This window comes from Hippoglossus stenolepis, chromosome 6 (genome assembly GCF_022539355.2).
Source record: "Hippoglossus stenolepis isolate QCI-W04-F060 chromosome 6, HSTE1.2, whole genome shotgun sequence".
NCBI lineage: Eukaryota > Metazoa > Chordata > Actinopteri > Pleuronectiformes > Pleuronectidae > Hippoglossus > Hippoglossus stenolepis.
In genome coordinates this window covers 17,230,867-17,248,283 of record NC_061488.1, presented here as the reverse complement: position 1 = coordinate 17,248,283, position 17,417 = coordinate 17,230,867, and the positions used below count along the sequence as shown (strand labels likewise).

The 17,417-nt window shown below is 39.5% G+C and overlaps 1 protein-coding gene across 7 annotated transcripts in view; it reads right to left on the bottom strand.

Moving 5' to 3' along the window:
• Positions 1-16,862, bottom strand: part of ubr4 (ubiquitin protein ligase E3 component n-recognin 4) — a 47,387-nt gene extending 30,525 nt beyond the window's left edge. For 4 of the 7 annotated variants that reach the window (XM_035160353.2, XM_035160354.2, XM_035160355.2 and 1 more), the window contains exons 1-30: positions 16,721-16,862; positions 13,533-13,630; positions 13,307-13,410; positions 12,889-13,018; positions 12,449-12,594; positions 12,186-12,285; positions 11,953-12,094; positions 11,653-11,777; positions 11,400-11,524; positions 11,171-11,230; positions 10,785-10,975; positions 10,425-10,524; positions 9,972-10,109; positions 9,572-9,689; positions 8,364-8,402; positions 6,353-6,540; positions 6,012-6,168; positions 5,784-5,869; positions 5,468-5,637; positions 4,849-5,128; positions 4,336-4,465; positions 3,906-3,985; positions 3,350-3,478; positions 2,713-2,895; positions 2,327-2,449; positions 2,007-2,236; positions 1,434-1,552; positions 1,226-1,323; positions 559-716; positions 242-448 (exon numbers count right to left, since the gene is read on the bottom strand). In XM_035160353.2, the coding sequence (XP_035016244.1) occupies positions 242-448; positions 559-716; positions 1,226-1,323; positions 1,434-1,552; positions 2,007-2,236; positions 2,327-2,449; positions 2,713-2,895; positions 3,350-3,478; positions 3,906-3,985; positions 4,336-4,465; positions 4,849-5,128; positions 5,468-5,637; positions 5,784-5,869; positions 6,012-6,168; positions 6,353-6,540; positions 8,364-8,402; positions 9,572-9,689; positions 9,972-10,109; positions 10,425-10,524; positions 10,785-10,975; positions 11,171-11,230; positions 11,400-11,524; positions 11,653-11,777; positions 11,953-12,094; positions 12,186-12,285; positions 12,449-12,594; positions 12,889-13,018; positions 13,307-13,410; positions 13,533-13,630; positions 16,721-16,845 (4,079 nt within the window). In that variant the 5' untranslated portion in view covers positions 16,846-16,862. The remainder of the gene's footprint in view (positions 1-241; positions 449-558; positions 717-1,225; positions 1,324-1,433; positions 1,553-2,006; positions 2,237-2,326; positions 2,450-2,712; positions 2,896-3,349; positions 3,479-3,905; positions 3,986-4,335; positions 4,466-4,848; positions 5,129-5,467; positions 5,638-5,783; positions 5,870-6,011; positions 6,169-6,352; positions 6,541-8,363; positions 8,403-9,571; positions 9,690-9,971; positions 10,110-10,424; positions 10,525-10,784; positions 10,976-11,170; positions 11,231-11,399; positions 11,525-11,652; positions 11,778-11,952; positions 12,095-12,185; positions 12,286-12,448; positions 12,595-12,888; positions 13,019-13,306; positions 13,411-13,532; positions 13,631-16,720) is intronic. The other 3 variants (XM_035160356.2, XM_035160359.2, XM_035160360.2) reach the window with 1 other exon arrangement.
• Positions 16,863-17,417: the final 555 nt, after the last annotated feature.

Here is a 17,417-nt window from a genome sequence, read left to right as displayed (position 1 = left end):
GTTGTGTTTGCTTGTTGTAGGCTACCGTGGAAACTTGAAGGTATAACATGGCGGACTCCATGAAGGAGGACACGCTCCCTATGCACATACAGTACAGGATGCATTCTAAACTAACAAAAACACATTCATTCTTAGGTTCAGTCGATTAGAATTGATAATTAGGGACATTATATTCAATTTCTGCCCAAACCCCCTTCAATCCTACACACTGGTCCTTTAATTCAGGTTTAACAAGCTATACCTGCTAGGGTCTGAGTGATTGGCAATGATGTTGTAACACCCAGTCACCAAACGCTCATAGATGCGAGCTAAAAAGGCGTCTGATTCTGATGGGCCGAGGATGCGCTCCAGTGATGTGCTACTAATCTCAGCCACACTCTCTGTGCTGCTCTCCAGGAGGAGGGGCAGCAGACTGCGCACAGCCTGCGATGGATTCAGCTCCTCTGTGCTGGGGAGACAAACATGCAGCAAAATCATATCAATTAACTTTATTCATCACATGGATTTTGGTACATGTTAAAGGATTCTGATTTCAAACGAGAATGGACAAAGACTTACACAATGAGGTCCCCAGTGAGGCGAACCAGCGAGAGTAAGATGTGTTTAAGAGAAGAGGCCAGAGGCAAGGACTGACAACTCAGTGTGCCCAGGTGAGCTGCTTGGATAGCACTGATGTAACTCTCTGATGGAATGGTATCATTGGCAAATGCATTTCGCTGAGAAAGAGAACAATTCAGGTTATTACTCTAACCAATGCTGATACAATTACTTTTATCTTGATTTATATTAGTTGCTTTAAAAAGGTATTTAATAGCTCAGTGAAATCTATAATTAAAAATGAACATACAATATTAAATTCAACTAGATATGAAATAAATTAGATATTGAATCAAATAAATGAATAAATAAAATGACAAACACAAAAATATTGAAAGAACACAAGTAATCTGAGCATGAATTAGCCAGAGCCAATAGCCTATTGTGAAGACTCATTTTGTGGGTATCTTTTCAGTCAGAGGATTAAAATACGATTGAGTGGTACAGAAACATTAAATGCATCATCCTTCAAGACAAATTCATTTTGAATGGCTTAATACCTCCTTATTTTATTTTTTAAATGCAGGGGGAAATAAATAGTGGGTAAATTTACTATTTCCTATATTAAGGTGTTAACAAAGATGGAAGAAGTTAAACAGAGCTAAAAGCATCATCTTCAGTCACGTACCCATGAGCCAATGTTGGGGAATTCATTGGTGTGGATGTTGTTCCAAGTCTCACATATTGTCTGGACTGCTGATGGCAAGTTCTGCATAATGCTCTGACCTGTAAAGTTTAATTTGAATAGTTCGGGTTAAAACAGTGAGTTTACGGGAAAGTTGTGAAAGCTTATGTTCCGTTCAACAAATTTATTCTTGAGTGATTCTTCCACATACCCAGAATGTTGGCTTTGCAGCGAGTAGAGCCAATAGACAGAACTGCAGCATAACCTTGGAGCTTTGCATCCGTCAGCTTGTTCTCGCCTTCCTCTGGGATGTTCATCAGCAGGTAAGACCTGGACATGGTTTGATTATTCGATTAGGTTAAGAGATTTCCAAACAGATGGATGATTTCCTTACTTTTCCAAAACAGATATGTTTTAGGTTTAAAGGTTTAACTCTTTGAAATTACATGATTAATACACATTTAGTTGCCTATTGGATTTAAAATTTTGAAAATAGTTTGGCCTGATGGTTGTATTACAATGTGGTGCTGCTTGCAAAATGTAAGTGATGAAATTAAAAAAAGAAAGCAAAAAGGAGGAAAAAAGTCCAGGTTTAAATTGAACAAGTCCATGGAATCATGTACTCCATAGTTCCTATTATAAATATTTGAAATAAAATCCTTAAAAACAGAGATGAAAAACAGGAAAGGAGCTCCACTTGGTACTTTTCATTTTATTGTACATCAATGATTGTCAGGCTGTTCTAATGTTTGTTTATATGCAGACAATTGTTTGTCATTCTCACCTTGTGAAGGCTGTGTAAACGTCAGTGAGCTGTAGCGTGGCAGGCAACAGGTTCTTTGTGATCTCAGAAGACTTGTTGGTATCTGCTTCAATGGCAACCTTGGACATATGTTCATCTAAGGAAACCTGGACTTTAGAGATGACAGCGTCCAGTGTATAGATGGCTTGTAGAGAGGGTAACTGATGAAGTGGAAGAATGGAGTTCGGGTCCACACTGGAGAAAGTGGAAATCTGCAACGGAATAAAGTCGTCAAAGACTGAAATTCAAAAACTTTGAAGAACAGTTGACACACACATCAGTAACTACATTGTATTCATTACCTGTCTGGCAATGTACTCTTCTGCTAGCTCCACATCATATTTAACGGTACTGCACTTAGCAGATGTCATCTCAACTAGTGAGGCTGCTTGGTCTGCTTTCATTCCCTGCTTCACCAAGTGTTCCTGTCAGTGATGGCATAGATATAGTCAGACATCAAAATTACAATGAAAAAGGATTAAACACATTACATTAGAGGACAGAGGACAGGTGTACAGGATATAGTGTAGATTTGCAATCACAGATTCAAAAATGCTAATATTCATCCCATCCAGTTTCAACAAATTTATTTAAAAAAAAACAAGTTAATATCATGAAACTGGCCATGAAACAAAGTAAAATAATATATTTTGTAGATCAAAAATATATTTATAAGCTGTCAACAGACCTTGATCCAGTTCACGTAGGTAGATACTCTGAGACGTGAGGACCATCGCAGTGTATGTAGGATGTCACTCTCACTGGGATCGCTACACCCAGACTTTAGCTGCTCCATGTAGGCTTCTGAGGGAGGTAAAACCCCCAGGATCCTCCACAGCACTAGGAAGTAGTACTGAAGGGAGCAGGCCTCCTGTGATGAGGAAAATCAACGTACACTGTTAAACAAACCGCACTTAGCTGCTGTCAGAGCTGAAGTCTGCTGCTGTTCAGCTTCAATTGATAAACTTTCTAATGGTTGTGGTAATAAAAAGCTTTCAAAATCAAAACACTGCAATGCTTTTATTTGAAGCACATTCAAAAACTGACTAATTGACTTAAAAAGGTGCCGCCACAAAGGGCTAGAAGCATGAAGCACAGTTTCACACAGTTTCAGTGTGAACAGGGCTTAATCCTGCCAGTAGCAAATGCTTGTCTCAAAGATTAAGCCATGCAAGTCTAAGTACACACAGCCGGTACAGTGAAACTGCGAATGGCTCATTAAATCTGTTTACATCTGTTTGGAAAAACCTGTGATGCCACCTGTGTCATGAGCTTGTTTACACTGTTGGCACAGTTAGTGGTTTGTTCATATGGAGTGCTCTCACCATAGGAGAGATGGGCTTGTTCTCCTGTCTTCTTGCTGTGTCAAACTGGGACCCTGCTGCCAGGAGTGAGATGAGCCACCCATACAGTTCTTCATATTTTACTGCTCCACCGAACAGCTTTGGAAAGACCTTTGAAAATGATGGAGTTTGAACACAGTGAGGAACAGGGATAGATTTCATATTTATATATCATGCTCACATTGTGTTTTTAAGCAATAAACAATTGTTGCTTCCCACCCTGTTGCCATGCACACATACTTTCTTCCTTCTGATTAATTCATAGCATATATCAATACTTTCATGAGAAAGAAGGTCAATAGTGCACAAAATAAAGCATTAACAAAATGTATACATAAGGCATGTGGTGCTGCAATTGAATCAGTGCATTTGTGCCTGCATCATGTATTTTCTTGCTGTTGAATCTATGTGGTCTAATGAAACTTTGGTACAACAAATATGTAAACGATCTTTTATGATAATATGGGAGCGGTGTAACACACACCACGCACACACATACACACACACACCTGAATGAATACCATTACAAAGTTCTTACCTTGCCATCTAGTCTGCTGATATCATCTTCAGACGCCTCAGGGGACAGAACGCAGTAGAATTTGGGCTGAACATTTGAATCTAAAAATGGATTAAATACATGAAAATGTTATTTTCTCATCTAACACCAATAAAAACACCAGCATCCTCTTCACAGATAAGTAGATGATCACAGAAGAGAAGATCACAGACAGCATGAAAATAGGTTTGGGTAAGAGAGTAGTTGCCAGCCATGTAAATACTGGCAATCGCTATGGCTAATTAAGTTTTTCTATTCTACCAGTTGGTGGGTAGACAACCAGCACTCAGATAATACTTATAATAAAAAAATGTAGCAAGCATTAACTGGTCCAAGTAGCTTCTGAGTTTTTGTAGATGGTGACATGTTCTTGCCAGTGACTAAAAAAGTAAAATTCCTTCAATGGTTTTACCTCCTGAACAATGTTTAGCCCAGTTCTCCTCCACCTCTTTGAACCCATAGTAAAGTGGGAGACCGCTGCGTTTGCCGTCCTGAACAGAACTAGGCCCAGTGGATGGTGGAGTTAGGAGGTTGTACTGCACCTATAAATATTCATGGAGAAGAGAAGCAAAATTTCCCGTCATCATAGTCCTATACACAAACTTTTGGCTGTCATATTGTAACTAATGTAATCAAAAGCACTCAAAACAACAATTTATCAAATCTGGAAAACTACAGATCTGACTGTGTTACCATCAAGAGGTGAAAACAGAAGCTAAGCCAAAGCAACTTGCCAAAGCAACAGGTTCTTTTAGTTTGCTATGGATTAGTTAATTATTGAATCAGTGTATTTTCTGTGTGGTATTTTACTTGTTTAAGCTAAAAATCAAGTCACAAATATACCTATCGAATACATACATCCAAGCATTATCTGTGCAATTCACTATCAGGACAAGACGTTGACGAATAGAAAATGAGCATTAACCTGTTCGAAAAGGTACACTGGAGCCTTGGAGTAATGGCGCAGCAGGTAGTCAAAAACCAGCAGCAGGCGCGCCAGGTTGAGGGGCACAGCCTTCAGTTGAGACTCTCTGCCCTGTGCCACCTCAGTGATGGCCTGGGTGACCTGGGTGAGGACCGACCGCCGCCCGCGCTCTGACAGATTATGGAAAAGGAGCAGTAGGAGCTGGAGGTGCTCCACATTAAGGTCGTCTTCACCCTGAACTGAACCCTGGATGGTGTGTTGCTTCAATGTTCCCAAAAACCTGACGGCAGAAAAGTAAAATGTAGCAGAAAGGAGAAAAAATTTGAGAGTGTAAGATAGAATATTCTTTAAGTAATACATAGTCTACGCAGTACTAGAAATCAGGTGTGGTTTTACAAGCTATAGCTCACTGGTAGTTCACACTAAATGCCATTTCACACTAAAGCCTAAAGTCTTGTAACTTAACCTGGATGTGAAAGTGAAGCAGTACATTGTTTATGAGCTCAAGTTGTTTAATGAACTTATTGGTACAAAAAGTAAAACAGCTCGAGAAGTTAGCAACAAAACTAATTGAATAGAAACCACGGCACGTAACAGCCAGACACGATGGTTGCCATACCTTTCCCAGACTTTCATACATTCAGGCACATCTGGTTCCCCTTGCAAACTGGCTTTGTGCTGCCATATGAGGAGAAGTCTGGAGAGGACTGATAATGATTGTGGATGAATGTACAGAGGCCAGGGACCCTCCGAAAAGGGTGCAACACCTAACTGCTGGAGAAGAGTGCTCTGGGAAGGACAAGAGGTACAATAATAAGATGAGGGCACTGAATAACAATTTCTCATTATTACTACATTGTAGTTCATCGTAGCAGTTTGGTCAAAAGTCTCCTTTTCTGTCAAGTGATTGGTAAATAACTTGGTATTCCTCTTACCTGCAAGGCAGGGGATGGAAGATCTGATGTCACCAGAGTGTGGTTGAAGTGATACAGTGCTAAAGAAAACACTTCATCTGAGGAGCCTGTATAGAAAAAAACATGCATTAGACCTAGTGGAGTGCATGGGGTACAGCAATCACTGGCTACAAGACCAGGGGGGAAATTTAGGGTAAAAATGTGATATTATTTGTATGATAGACAATCTGTGATTTTCTTCAGTCGAACCTTTTACATCTTTGTCCACGTCTTTGATGATACTGGCTAGTGTAGCCATGTGCTGCTCTGTAAGAGACACACTCAGGTAGTTGCGGATGAAGTTGTTCCTGGACTTGAGCATCGAGGTGGTGATGAAGTTCAAAATGCTGGAGGCCAAACTGAGGAACTACAAGAAAAAACAAATAGGGGTTGCTAGTGCTGTCACATATTTAAATATAAATACCTGGATAAGCCATTTCTAATGACAGGTATGCTAGCATAAAAAATAATAATAATACGTGTACTGTTTAATATGGACTTGCAGCAGATTGATTCAGGATATTGTCAGATGCACACAAATGAATCCTCACCAGCTCTGGGTCTTTACGCCCAGCTAAGATGTTGCCATTCTCACTGGGATTCTGCTTGCTGGGGCTCTTCAGTCTGGGAGAGATCTCCAGTGGTGGGGGTGGAGGCGGCGGTGGGGGAGCTACTTTGTCTTTGGTGGGTGAAATGGTCTCTTCAAACCAAAGTCCCAAGATGGGTTCACTGTCATCATCTATAACAAGAGAGTCGAAATAAGACATATGAATTTCTTAGAGTGGAGATGAGAAACTGGCAAAGACTAACAAGATATGTGTGGCGTGGTAGCGGTGTCATCAAACAGGCAAAATGTAAAAAGCTTCAAACGAGTTCATGACACCTACAACACAGTGCAGGTGGTGGACAAGAGGCAAACACTGCAGTAAAAGAGTGAACATAAACTGATGTTTTGTTGGTGAATATCCACTTAAAGGAGAATACAACCGATTTCATCTTATGAGAAATTTTCTTAGAAGAAATCGACTTTTTATTGTTTTAACTGAGAATGCCATAAAAATCATTAATATGGGCACTCAGTGTTTTTGTACTGTGCAGCTCCAACAGAATCCAAGAATTTACACTGAAATATGAGACACACCCACAGGTGTGTTTTGAATCACTGTGACAGCTTACACCTTATGAGGCTGAAAATGAGTGGAGCTATGGTTGGAAGGTATAATGTCACAAGGCTCAAAGTACCAATAAGATCAAGTATCTGTCTGAAATTTCACTCTGGATCAATAAATAAAGTAAGTATGTAAGTAAGTAAATAGTGAGTTAGTGAGTGAGTATCTATGCATGTATCCATCTGTGTATCTCTCTATCCATCTCTCCATCTATCTGTCTCTATATCCATCTCTTAATGTCTCTATCTCCCCATCTGTCTCTCTATTCATCTCTCTATGAACAGGTCAAGTCAAAAAGAGATAATGCCTGACCTCCTCACCAGCCCTAGGTCCTTCCCCATCATAGATGTTGAATTATATAAGTTACTCCTCACAGCCAGCTTTTGGTCCTGCAAGGTCCCCGCCTTCCTTTGCCACCCAAATAGCCGACCAGGTTCAGGTTGCTTGATCTGAGGGTTCAGACCCTCAGATCAAGCTTATCCTCAAGGGTGGTGGCTACCATTTCAATTTAATGGATATGAATCAATGAAATACTTTACCAACATTATGATTAGACCAGAAAAGCATTTGACTGCAGGCAGTGTCAGTTGAAGAATGTACACAAATTAATTCAAAAACAAAAACAAGAAACAGCTATTAAGTTTTATAAGAATATCACTTTAGGTTGATATTCACATTTGCATGCAACATACAAATATAACTATCAAGGTGACAGCAAGACGTAGCATAGTGTGTTTAAGCCCATAGTTTACACATAAAATTTGAATTTGTTGTATTTAAGAATAATACCAATGTTTCCATGTAGGTGCTACAGTATTTTTGTCTTAAGGAAATTATCAGATATCTGTATTTGAGGTCTGCAATAAAACATCTGCAGAGAGATCATGTTGAGATCATTAATATTCATGGTCCTCATGTCTGATGCTAGTTTCTTTGCAATGACTATACAGAACAACTACAAGATGAGGCAGGGGCACCTGGGAAATCTTATACTCAAAATACCATGAGAACATTTGGTTGATTAATGCAAATGTTGGTCATCAGTGACTTTCCATTCAGCAGCCTGCCATCTTTTTTAAAGATATTAATGCTTGTAAAGACTATGAGCACCCACATGTCAACACCACTGGTATGATCCTTTGACCCACACTGAGCCACAGCTGAACCTCTTCGACAGAAAGAATTTAAATTTAGTTCAAGTCAATTACAACTCAAAGCATGATTCAGAGTAGGAGCTTTTTTGCCAAAGCCTTTTCACCTGTGGCTCTTTCATTTTTCTAAGCTATTAGGACCACAGCTCAAAGCCTATATTGTGAGACAAACAATAACAAAATGAATCTAGGACAGTGAAGTGGACACCAAGTCTTTGACCTGAGGACAGAAAACTGCTGACCTGAAACACAAGCTGCACTTGTCTTCTCCTGTCTTCTCTCTGGTGAAATAGTAGACACTGTCAACTACACTGTCATCATGTGATGGGGGGACAAACAAAGTTACTTACTCATCTGCGTGCATGAGAATGTGTTTATCCTTCTCCCTGCTGCCATAACCTGACTGACTGATCCACTGACAGCATTTCACCACCTTACCGATACAGCTCAACACTGACGCTACCTTGGAGATCAAACACACACATGACTGTATACAGCACCTGCAGCCACACTGTGAAAACTGAGGCACCTTGAAGGCATGATACATTGCTGTTGGGATACTGGCTTCCGGGTCAGGTTAGGCATTAAGTGATGAAAACATAGTTTTGTCTGCATCACATCTAAAATTACATTGTGCTTTTACTATACCTTCATTTAATGGTCTATTATATAAAATTTCTAGATGTAACCATACACTGTGTATAAAGATGGAAGGCATGACAGCTCCCCAAAAGTGCAGCCCCATAGTGGGTGGCTGCAACATGGGTCAAAATCCCACATCACACACATCTCTCACACACACTCTCACACACACACACACACACACACACACACACACACACACACACACACACACACACACACACACACACACACACACACACACACACACACACACACACACACACACACACACACACACACACACACACACACACACACAACAGTCTATGGATGTAATATACAATTTTACAAAACTGATCATGACACGTTTGGATAAATGGACTGTAGGAAGTCCTTTCTTATTGTCAAACGTTACCTAAATTCCCCAATAAACACCCGTCTCAATGATTTGTGACTGCAAAACATTTTTATGAGAATGAGATGATCTAAATAAATTAATAACAAAATTTAATAGACCAGCTTCGAAATAGCCCTATTGTGACAATCCAAGTCCTATACTTCTTTCCCTCTGAATAAAATGTTTAATTCTCTAGACCTTTAGAGTTATTGTTCATGTCATCATATTATCAATGCTGTTTAGAAAAAAAAGGGGCACCGTTTCTTATTTCATCGGTGTTCATACACTTATGATTCAAGTTAAACTGATGTCCAAACAATGACCAACCTAATGCTGCTATGTGGGTGCATGTGTTAGCATGAACTTTCAATTTCAAGGGAGCTTTCTGAAGTGGTGGTGTAATACTGTAAATCCAGAGGGAGAAAGTACCTTGACTGCTATCCTCCTCTGTACTGCTGAAATCATCCTCATAGTAGGTGTTTGAATCTGTAGAGGCGCTGGCATCGCTGCTGACTGAACCCTTCCTCTGTCGCTGGAGAACACAGGCCTGATAGCAGCAAAGACAACAGCAGTCTTAAAAGATGATCACACATCGCAATCTTTCATTCACCTTTTCACATGTTTTGTCAATCAGCCACCACTTTGTTAGAAAAACTGATTGTAGAGAATAAACACAGCAGCAAAAAAGTCTATTATTCATCTGTTATCCATTTTGTGTTGCACTTTATGTCACCTGTGTTAATTCAAATCACACTTCAACACTGCACATGAATATTAAAACATTACATTATTACACTAAATACAGATATGTGGATATAAATGATAGCACCTTTTTGTATGAAGTGGAAAGAAGGGTGAAGAGTAGATTGGTCAGGGGCACAGAGTCGATGAGCCTTTGGACTCTCTGGATGGAAGTGCTCTGTGCCATGATGTTGAGCTCAGCTGGTGGCCCGTCACTCGCCCAACCCTGCAGGTAGAGGGATGGAGGGATTGGAATAAGAAACATGGGATCAAGGAATACAAGATTCATCAAAGGTTTTTCTTACACATGTCTAAATACTTGTTATTTTAAAAACATGGTGTTAAAGCACATTGTCCCCAGCAGCAGAGGGTTTATGTCAATCTATGTCAAAACAATCTCTACAATAGTGGTCACAAGTCACCATTGTGCTTTAATGGATATTGGCCACAAGTACATTATTTAAAAAAATGTGGTATAATAATTGATTTTATAAAAGAGAAGGTAAATGTATTAAACAAAGTACATAAATGCATTACTTACCCGTTGGAGAGCCTCAACTTGCAGGTCCTGGAAAAGCGAAGTCAAAAGACTGATGGCGTGATTGGCCAGGATAACGGACAGAACTCCAAACCCTTGGTGTCTTGAGAAAAAAAAATAGAATTTACAAAAATCCACAAATCAATTTTCAAAAGTGACAAAAGTTAAATGTCGGAAATAACAAAATGGTGCTTTTAATTTGCAAATGAGCCTCTTTACCTAGAATAGTCTAATTTTAAATATAGAACTTTGCTGCCAGATACAAGGGCTCCAGTACAAGATGAAGACCTTTTAGAGGCTTCATTTATACAAAAACAGCATAGAAAGATCATATTTATTTATTTCACATTAACTGGAAATTACCCTTTGCCGGGACCAAGTTTAGGCGATCCCGCGCCATCCTTGGTGCGAGCAGCAATATCCCGGACACGCAGGGCAGCCAGAGGATCTTTCTCCTTCCCTTTATCAGCTAGGGCAGTCGGGCTCAGGTTAAGAATCAGGTACAGGCTGTTTAAAAGGCACCAGGCTCCAAGCAGCTGGAAGTTCTGATAGTGCTGTATACACAAACAAGTAAAAAAGGAAAATAAATCAATCAAAAATTGATTTCATAGACACCTGTAACACAGTTTTTAACTGCGCTTAGCTTAAAAAACTGAAAATCTATAAAGTGCCACAGTCTAGGGAAATGAAAAGGTGCTGATATAATATTAGTCTTCTATTTTAGTATAGTACTGAAACCTGTTACTCACCTCTCCTCCAGCTCTGCGGGAGTGGCTGATAGCTTGTCCAATCATTTCATAAATCTCCAGCTGTTGCGAACACAATTGTTGTACTTGTTAATATTTTAAATGTGCTATAATTGGTCATGGTAAATAATGCCTCTGTAAAAAGCAGTTTGCAATAAAACTGGCAAAGGTGATCATAGGTTATATTTAGCATATGACCAAACATTGAGAATGTTGTACTCGGAATACTCACACATTTCTGGACAATTGTTGCTGCGTCATTTTCATAGTCCTCCTCTTTAGTACCAGTGGAGGCAGATCGAAGCTGCAAGCCACTTCCTACCTGCAGAATGGCCATGCAAGTAGCCACACTCACACCTGAATGGGTACAAGATAGTTTTTATATTTACTAATTTGACTTTCAACACTGTTAAATGGTCTTTTGAGACAGTTGTTAGTGGAGGGAACCCGGTCATTTTATTTAACCTCAGAGAGTTACAACCTACCAGCATAGAGACAGCTCAAAGCCAGCACGGTCATATCCATTAATCTCCCTGGTGTCAGGGGCTCCAGTACAGGCAGGGAGAGTGTATCCAAAGCCATGGTCACGTCAATCACCAATGAATGAAATCTGGGCACAGGTTTTAAATATAGAAAGTTAGAGGAATGTCTGGAAGAAAAAAACTTTAACACTAGCTATCTCATGCAGAAACTTATACAGATTATGTTGCCCCTTTAAAATAAATAACAGTAAAATAATATACAGTGTTGTTAATTGTGACCTTAGTAATTAAAAAACAAAATACCCATTGCGGACAGCAGTGGCATCAGCCACTGTGGCCGGCATGATGAAGAAAGAGTTGGCTGATACAGCGTCTTGGAAACGGTTGATGTAGCGGAGAAAGTAGGGTAGGTTGAGGCACACTCGCAACAACTTCTCAGACCCACCTTGAAATACAAGTCATGGGGGGGGGATATTAGCTCCAAAGAGAAAACAAGAAAAAACTCCATAAAAATAAAGCAACAAGTTGCTACTCACCAAGTTCCTGTAAGCTTGACACATTCTGAGATACAAAGGCATTTTTCATTTTGGCCTGAAGAGCTTGATCTGTGGTTTGGTCTTCGCAATCACTCTCAGCCTATGATTGGGGGAGAGTTGAAGAAAATCAACAACTATTGATGAAAATTATGTGAGCATCAATATTACTTTCCAATTAATATATATATATATATATATATATATATATATAACCATTTTGTGTATCAATTATTAATTCAAAAGGCCTGTTCTACAACACTTACCTGCATATTTGCTGCTGATGGAGAGGCCAAGATGGTCGTAAGGTCAGGGTTAAAAACTGAAGTCAGTTGATTGAAGAAGTTCATTTGCACTTCTTTGTGTCGAAGCTCTGGATTCACAGCACTGGGCAACTCCTTCTGATCTTCCACTAGAGAATAAACAATGACAATTTTGTGAGTCACGTTCTGAACCTTCATCGTTTTGAACAAAGGCCTGTAGGAATATTCTGTCTTTTATCAGACCCAGTGTAAGTACCAACATGAGTGAATATCATTGAAAAATCAATACATCCATTTGAAACAAGTGAATAAAGAATTAAAGAATATATATTTCAATTAATATGGAGACAAATACAGAGTATAGCTACAGTCAACAATAGTAAATTCAGTGCCACATTCTGTAATATTAATAAAGTTTGGTACATTTCTAATTGGACACTTACCATCTGAAAGAGTCTTGACAGTTTGAGGCAACTTGGCAGACTTCATCATAGCTGTGAAAGTAATGATCTCTGTGCGATCTAGTCTGCTGCAGCCAGTGCAAAGTCCTTTTATGAGAAGAATCAGGTGTTTCTGAGGAAAAAAGAACAGTATTATTCTGTGTTATTGGTGGGTTTATGCAGTATACAATGTCCTTTCTAAAAAGACAATGGGCACACATGAGCAGGAAAAAACAAGAGAATGTAAATGTAAAAGAATGCTAAATTCAAAATCCAAGAACTGAGCCAATGTAGCTGACAGAGACAAATTCAGCAGCATTTACATGTGAATGATGTAAATTTATTAACTTGTTAAAAGTGACTTGCATTTATCCACTGACTAGAGCCTACAATTAAACTGTACCCAGCAGATTTGTCTTACCTGTGATACGGCACATGCCTCATCTGGGTTCTCCAAGCGTAGCAATGAGAACTCAATCAATACTTTGCACGCCGCAGCAACCGACAGCAACTGATTTCTCGGTACTAAAGAGATAGAGCAAACATGATTAACTGACTAAAACTTTACTTAGAACATTCAAATATTCTAGCTGACTCCCAGTAGTGAAATCTACTACATCAAAGAAAAAAAGAGAGAAAATACATACTTTGTCCACATACTGTGGTGATGTAATGTGCAGAGAGTGCCACGAACGATGAGTAGAAAGGCTCATACTGTTTGTCATGGTGAAGAATGTCAGATTCACTGCAAATGAAAAGCAAATATCAGCAATTTATTTCTGGACAAAACAGATGAGAAAGAAGGAACAGACAGACATCACCAATTTTCAGACATGAACTACGGAGGTTGTCTTCACAATGTGGCTGTGCAAAATGATGATACATATATTAGGACAACAGAAAAAATCCATTGTTTCATATTTTGCAGCAAAAAGCTTTCTGTTCTTCCATTTGGCACAAATACAAGCTGAAAATTTGCATAAAGTTCAAACAAACAAACAAACAAACAAACATGGAGGAGAGATAATGTGACACAGAACAGAGTACTTGTCATACCTGTATCATTATATGGATATGCAATTACTTATATCAGCATACTTCCGTGCAGAGGGAGAGATGTCATTATAGCTGCAGCCCAAACTGTGTGGCCAACATACTGTCTGCATAAATCCTTTCTCTGCAGCCTCCAATGCATTCATCTGCCCAACAGTGCAAAACTACTGCACTGTACAATCCAACATACAGCCTCAGTCTCTACAATCACCAAAAAACCAATGACTACAGTGAAAATTCTCTGCTTTCTGAAATGACAAAACAATCAGCTTTCATTCAACTCCTTGGTACGCAAGTTTGAAAACAGTCCAGGGGGAAATGCTACAATGACAGTAAGCCTATAACACCTCAGACCTGCTAGTCTTCTCAATTAAGCCTTCTAAGAATAAAGTTTAATCAAAGTTGAATGCCAGTTCTCTATCTTCTCCACTTCCTTCTTCTTTGTTAAAGAATACATTTGACCGTTTTGCTCCTGGTCTACAAAGCAGTGAATTGTCGGGCTCCAGATTATATATCTGACATGCTACCAGTTTATCAACCCCCCCAGATCACTCGGGTCACAAGACAGCCGTTTCCTCCAGTGCAATCAAAACCTGGATGTCAGAGCTTTGAGTATTTTTCCTCGCTAACATATTAAATATCAACCTGCTGAATTGGGGTTTGCACAAACACCATCTCCTTACAAAAATAAGCTCCTATTGAGTTTTAACTTTAACTTGTTTGCTGCGTGATTGTGTCAATTTTATATTGTGTTTTCATGTTTGCATGCTGTCTGTCTTTATTATTGTAATACCCATTTTCTAGTGTTACGCAAGTAGTACTTTTGTATGATACTGTGATATTCAAATAAACTTCTAACCAATACAATTTCTCAAATCTGGAAATACCTTCATTTTTTCTTGTGTACTATATATAAGTTCAGTCAATTATTGGTGTTTATGTAAATACGTGATACCTATTTTAGACTGCAAATCTGGCCAGAGATATCCTGTGTAAATAAACATTAAATCAAAAAATTAACAGCAAACAATTCCCCCAAATCTGTGTCACTGAACCATCAGCTTTACGATTGAAAAACAAAAAACCAAACTAGTCGGCCAGCCTAAACCATCTCTCATGCTCAGGATGTTGCAAACTTTTGAATTGTCCCTAAAATTCTGCTGGAAAATGCTTCAAATTTAGTTCATAATGTAGCTAATGAGTGAACATCAGAAAAGTAAAAGCCACTTCAAACATGTATACATGACTACTAAAGCAAAGTTGAAGTATAATTGACATTCTGTTATTTGAAATACTTTTGAATAAGCTGACTTTTGGCAGTGCACAACCAAAAAGTCACATGTAAATCTACCAAATGAATTTGGTGGCTAAACCATGTCCTCATGATGTATAATATATACAGAATAAAAACACTAGAAGTGGGTGTGAAACTCATGTGTATGTTTATCATTTATAACTTGAGCCACACAAGCCTACTTCTTTGTCAACAAAGTTAAAGATCACTCTGTCCTCTGGAAATATCAAATTAGAGATCAAACATGCCCACTAATGCTGATATTAGTAGAATGTCTTCTGGTGTTTTCTTTTAGTGTAGGTTGAACTTTTCTACTCATTAAGATCTAGGACCTAGTGATGAAAATGCTTTAAAGTTACTCATATAAAAAACTACTACTTTTACTCAAGCAGTACTGATGAGAGGATCGTAAAAAAACTCACACATACAACCATAACACCTTTGATCCTTGCTGGTTGCTTGTTTAACTTGAAAAAAGAAACCAACAGCAGTAGTAGCAGTTGTGCTCATATTGGCAGTTTGGGGTTTGCTCGGGAAAACGAAACTTATTCACACAGCATCAAGCTCTTCGCTTGGATGCCGGATGGATCAGCTGATCAGAGTCAAGTGACAACCTGGCCAACGCACAGAGCCATTGACATCAAGCTACTTAATAATCACCTAGGATGAAATGGGCACAAACTGCACAGTCTCAAGAGAAATCCCTCACAGGTCCCCTGCTGTAAGTTCACCTGCCTGTAACACTCATCTCCTTCCTCCTGCGTAACAGCCACTGCAGCAGGTTTACATGGGTCACAGGTGTCGAGTTTCCCATTTAACCGCTGGCCTTACGTTTAATGGCGTAGCGACATTTACATCAGGCACCCATCAACACCTCGTCAAAACTGAGTGGCGAGAGCAGGATCTCCGCCTTCTTTCAGCTCAACCACAGACACAACACATAACCATAAGCTAACTGGGTGTTAGCCAGCTAACGCATCAACAGTATATGGAACTGGCCCGAGTATGTGACAAGCTCTGTACACACGCCGAATCACATTTTGCTAAGTTAGCTGACGTGGTCAAACACAACTGTGGCCATTTAAACGCTGCGTTATCCTGTACGTTTGGAAGGCCCATCAGTTCGCTTGTTTGTGTTAGCTAGCTAATGATGAAGCACATTTCCTTTACGCTCCAATGCGACATAGATATGGTTCACATCGCAATAACGTCACATGTAAGATTATTAGCATAAACTATTCAACGTTTGGAGTAAGTAAGCTGACGGTAGCGTTTTAGCTAACGTCAGGAAACCCGATTCGATGCCAGTGCAAGTTAAGCTGAGATAGCTTCCTAGCTGTTAAAGTTAGCTAAGTGGGTAGCTCTTTCCCATTGAACTCAACTACCTGAGCTAGGTTAGCACGTTAGCCAGCCAGCTAACATCTGGGTGGACACGGCTGGTATCCGAGCCGACAGAGGCGCGTGACTCACTGACATGTAACTGGTTACCTGTTGATTATAGACCCAACAAGCTGAGGTAGCTCTTTAGTTTCAAACGCGGTGTACGACGCCGATAGAAGCGGCCGTACTGCAGCTGTCCATTCGTGTTCCCCATCTCCTCCGCTCGACGCCATCTTGAACTCCCGTAGAAAAAAACAGCCACTGGAAGAGGAAGCTGTGAGAGTTAATCGCAGGGGGCGCTCGCATCTCTCGAGTCGGGCAAAAACGGAACTTCGAGGGCCTGCAACGAATAATATTACAATCCAGGGTTGTAGATCGTGCAGTTCCTAGTTTGCAAAAATAATAATGATAATAACTCTTTCCATACACGAATAACACAAACAGCTCACAGAAGTCACTTATTCCTTGCTGCCGTTCCCATTGGAAATAGTTGTTTGATTGCATAAAAGATATTTGTAAATTAATAGTGTATGTTTAGCAGATTGAAAAGATTTAATTTGTGCAGTGAATGCCTCATGAATCAGAAATGGTCTGATATAGTAATGGCAATTCTCTTAAAATAAACTCCATGCACTTGGTTCACAAGTGTTATAAACCGTCCAGGGGGAAATGATCAATCAATCAAGAATTGTTCTGCATTTCTAACCAAACAGTACCAGGGCAGTGGTACTGTTTTTATACTAGGATTCATCAAGGTATCCAATGACTAATTGGTTTTTTTTCCCTTTAAGATCCATGACTTATT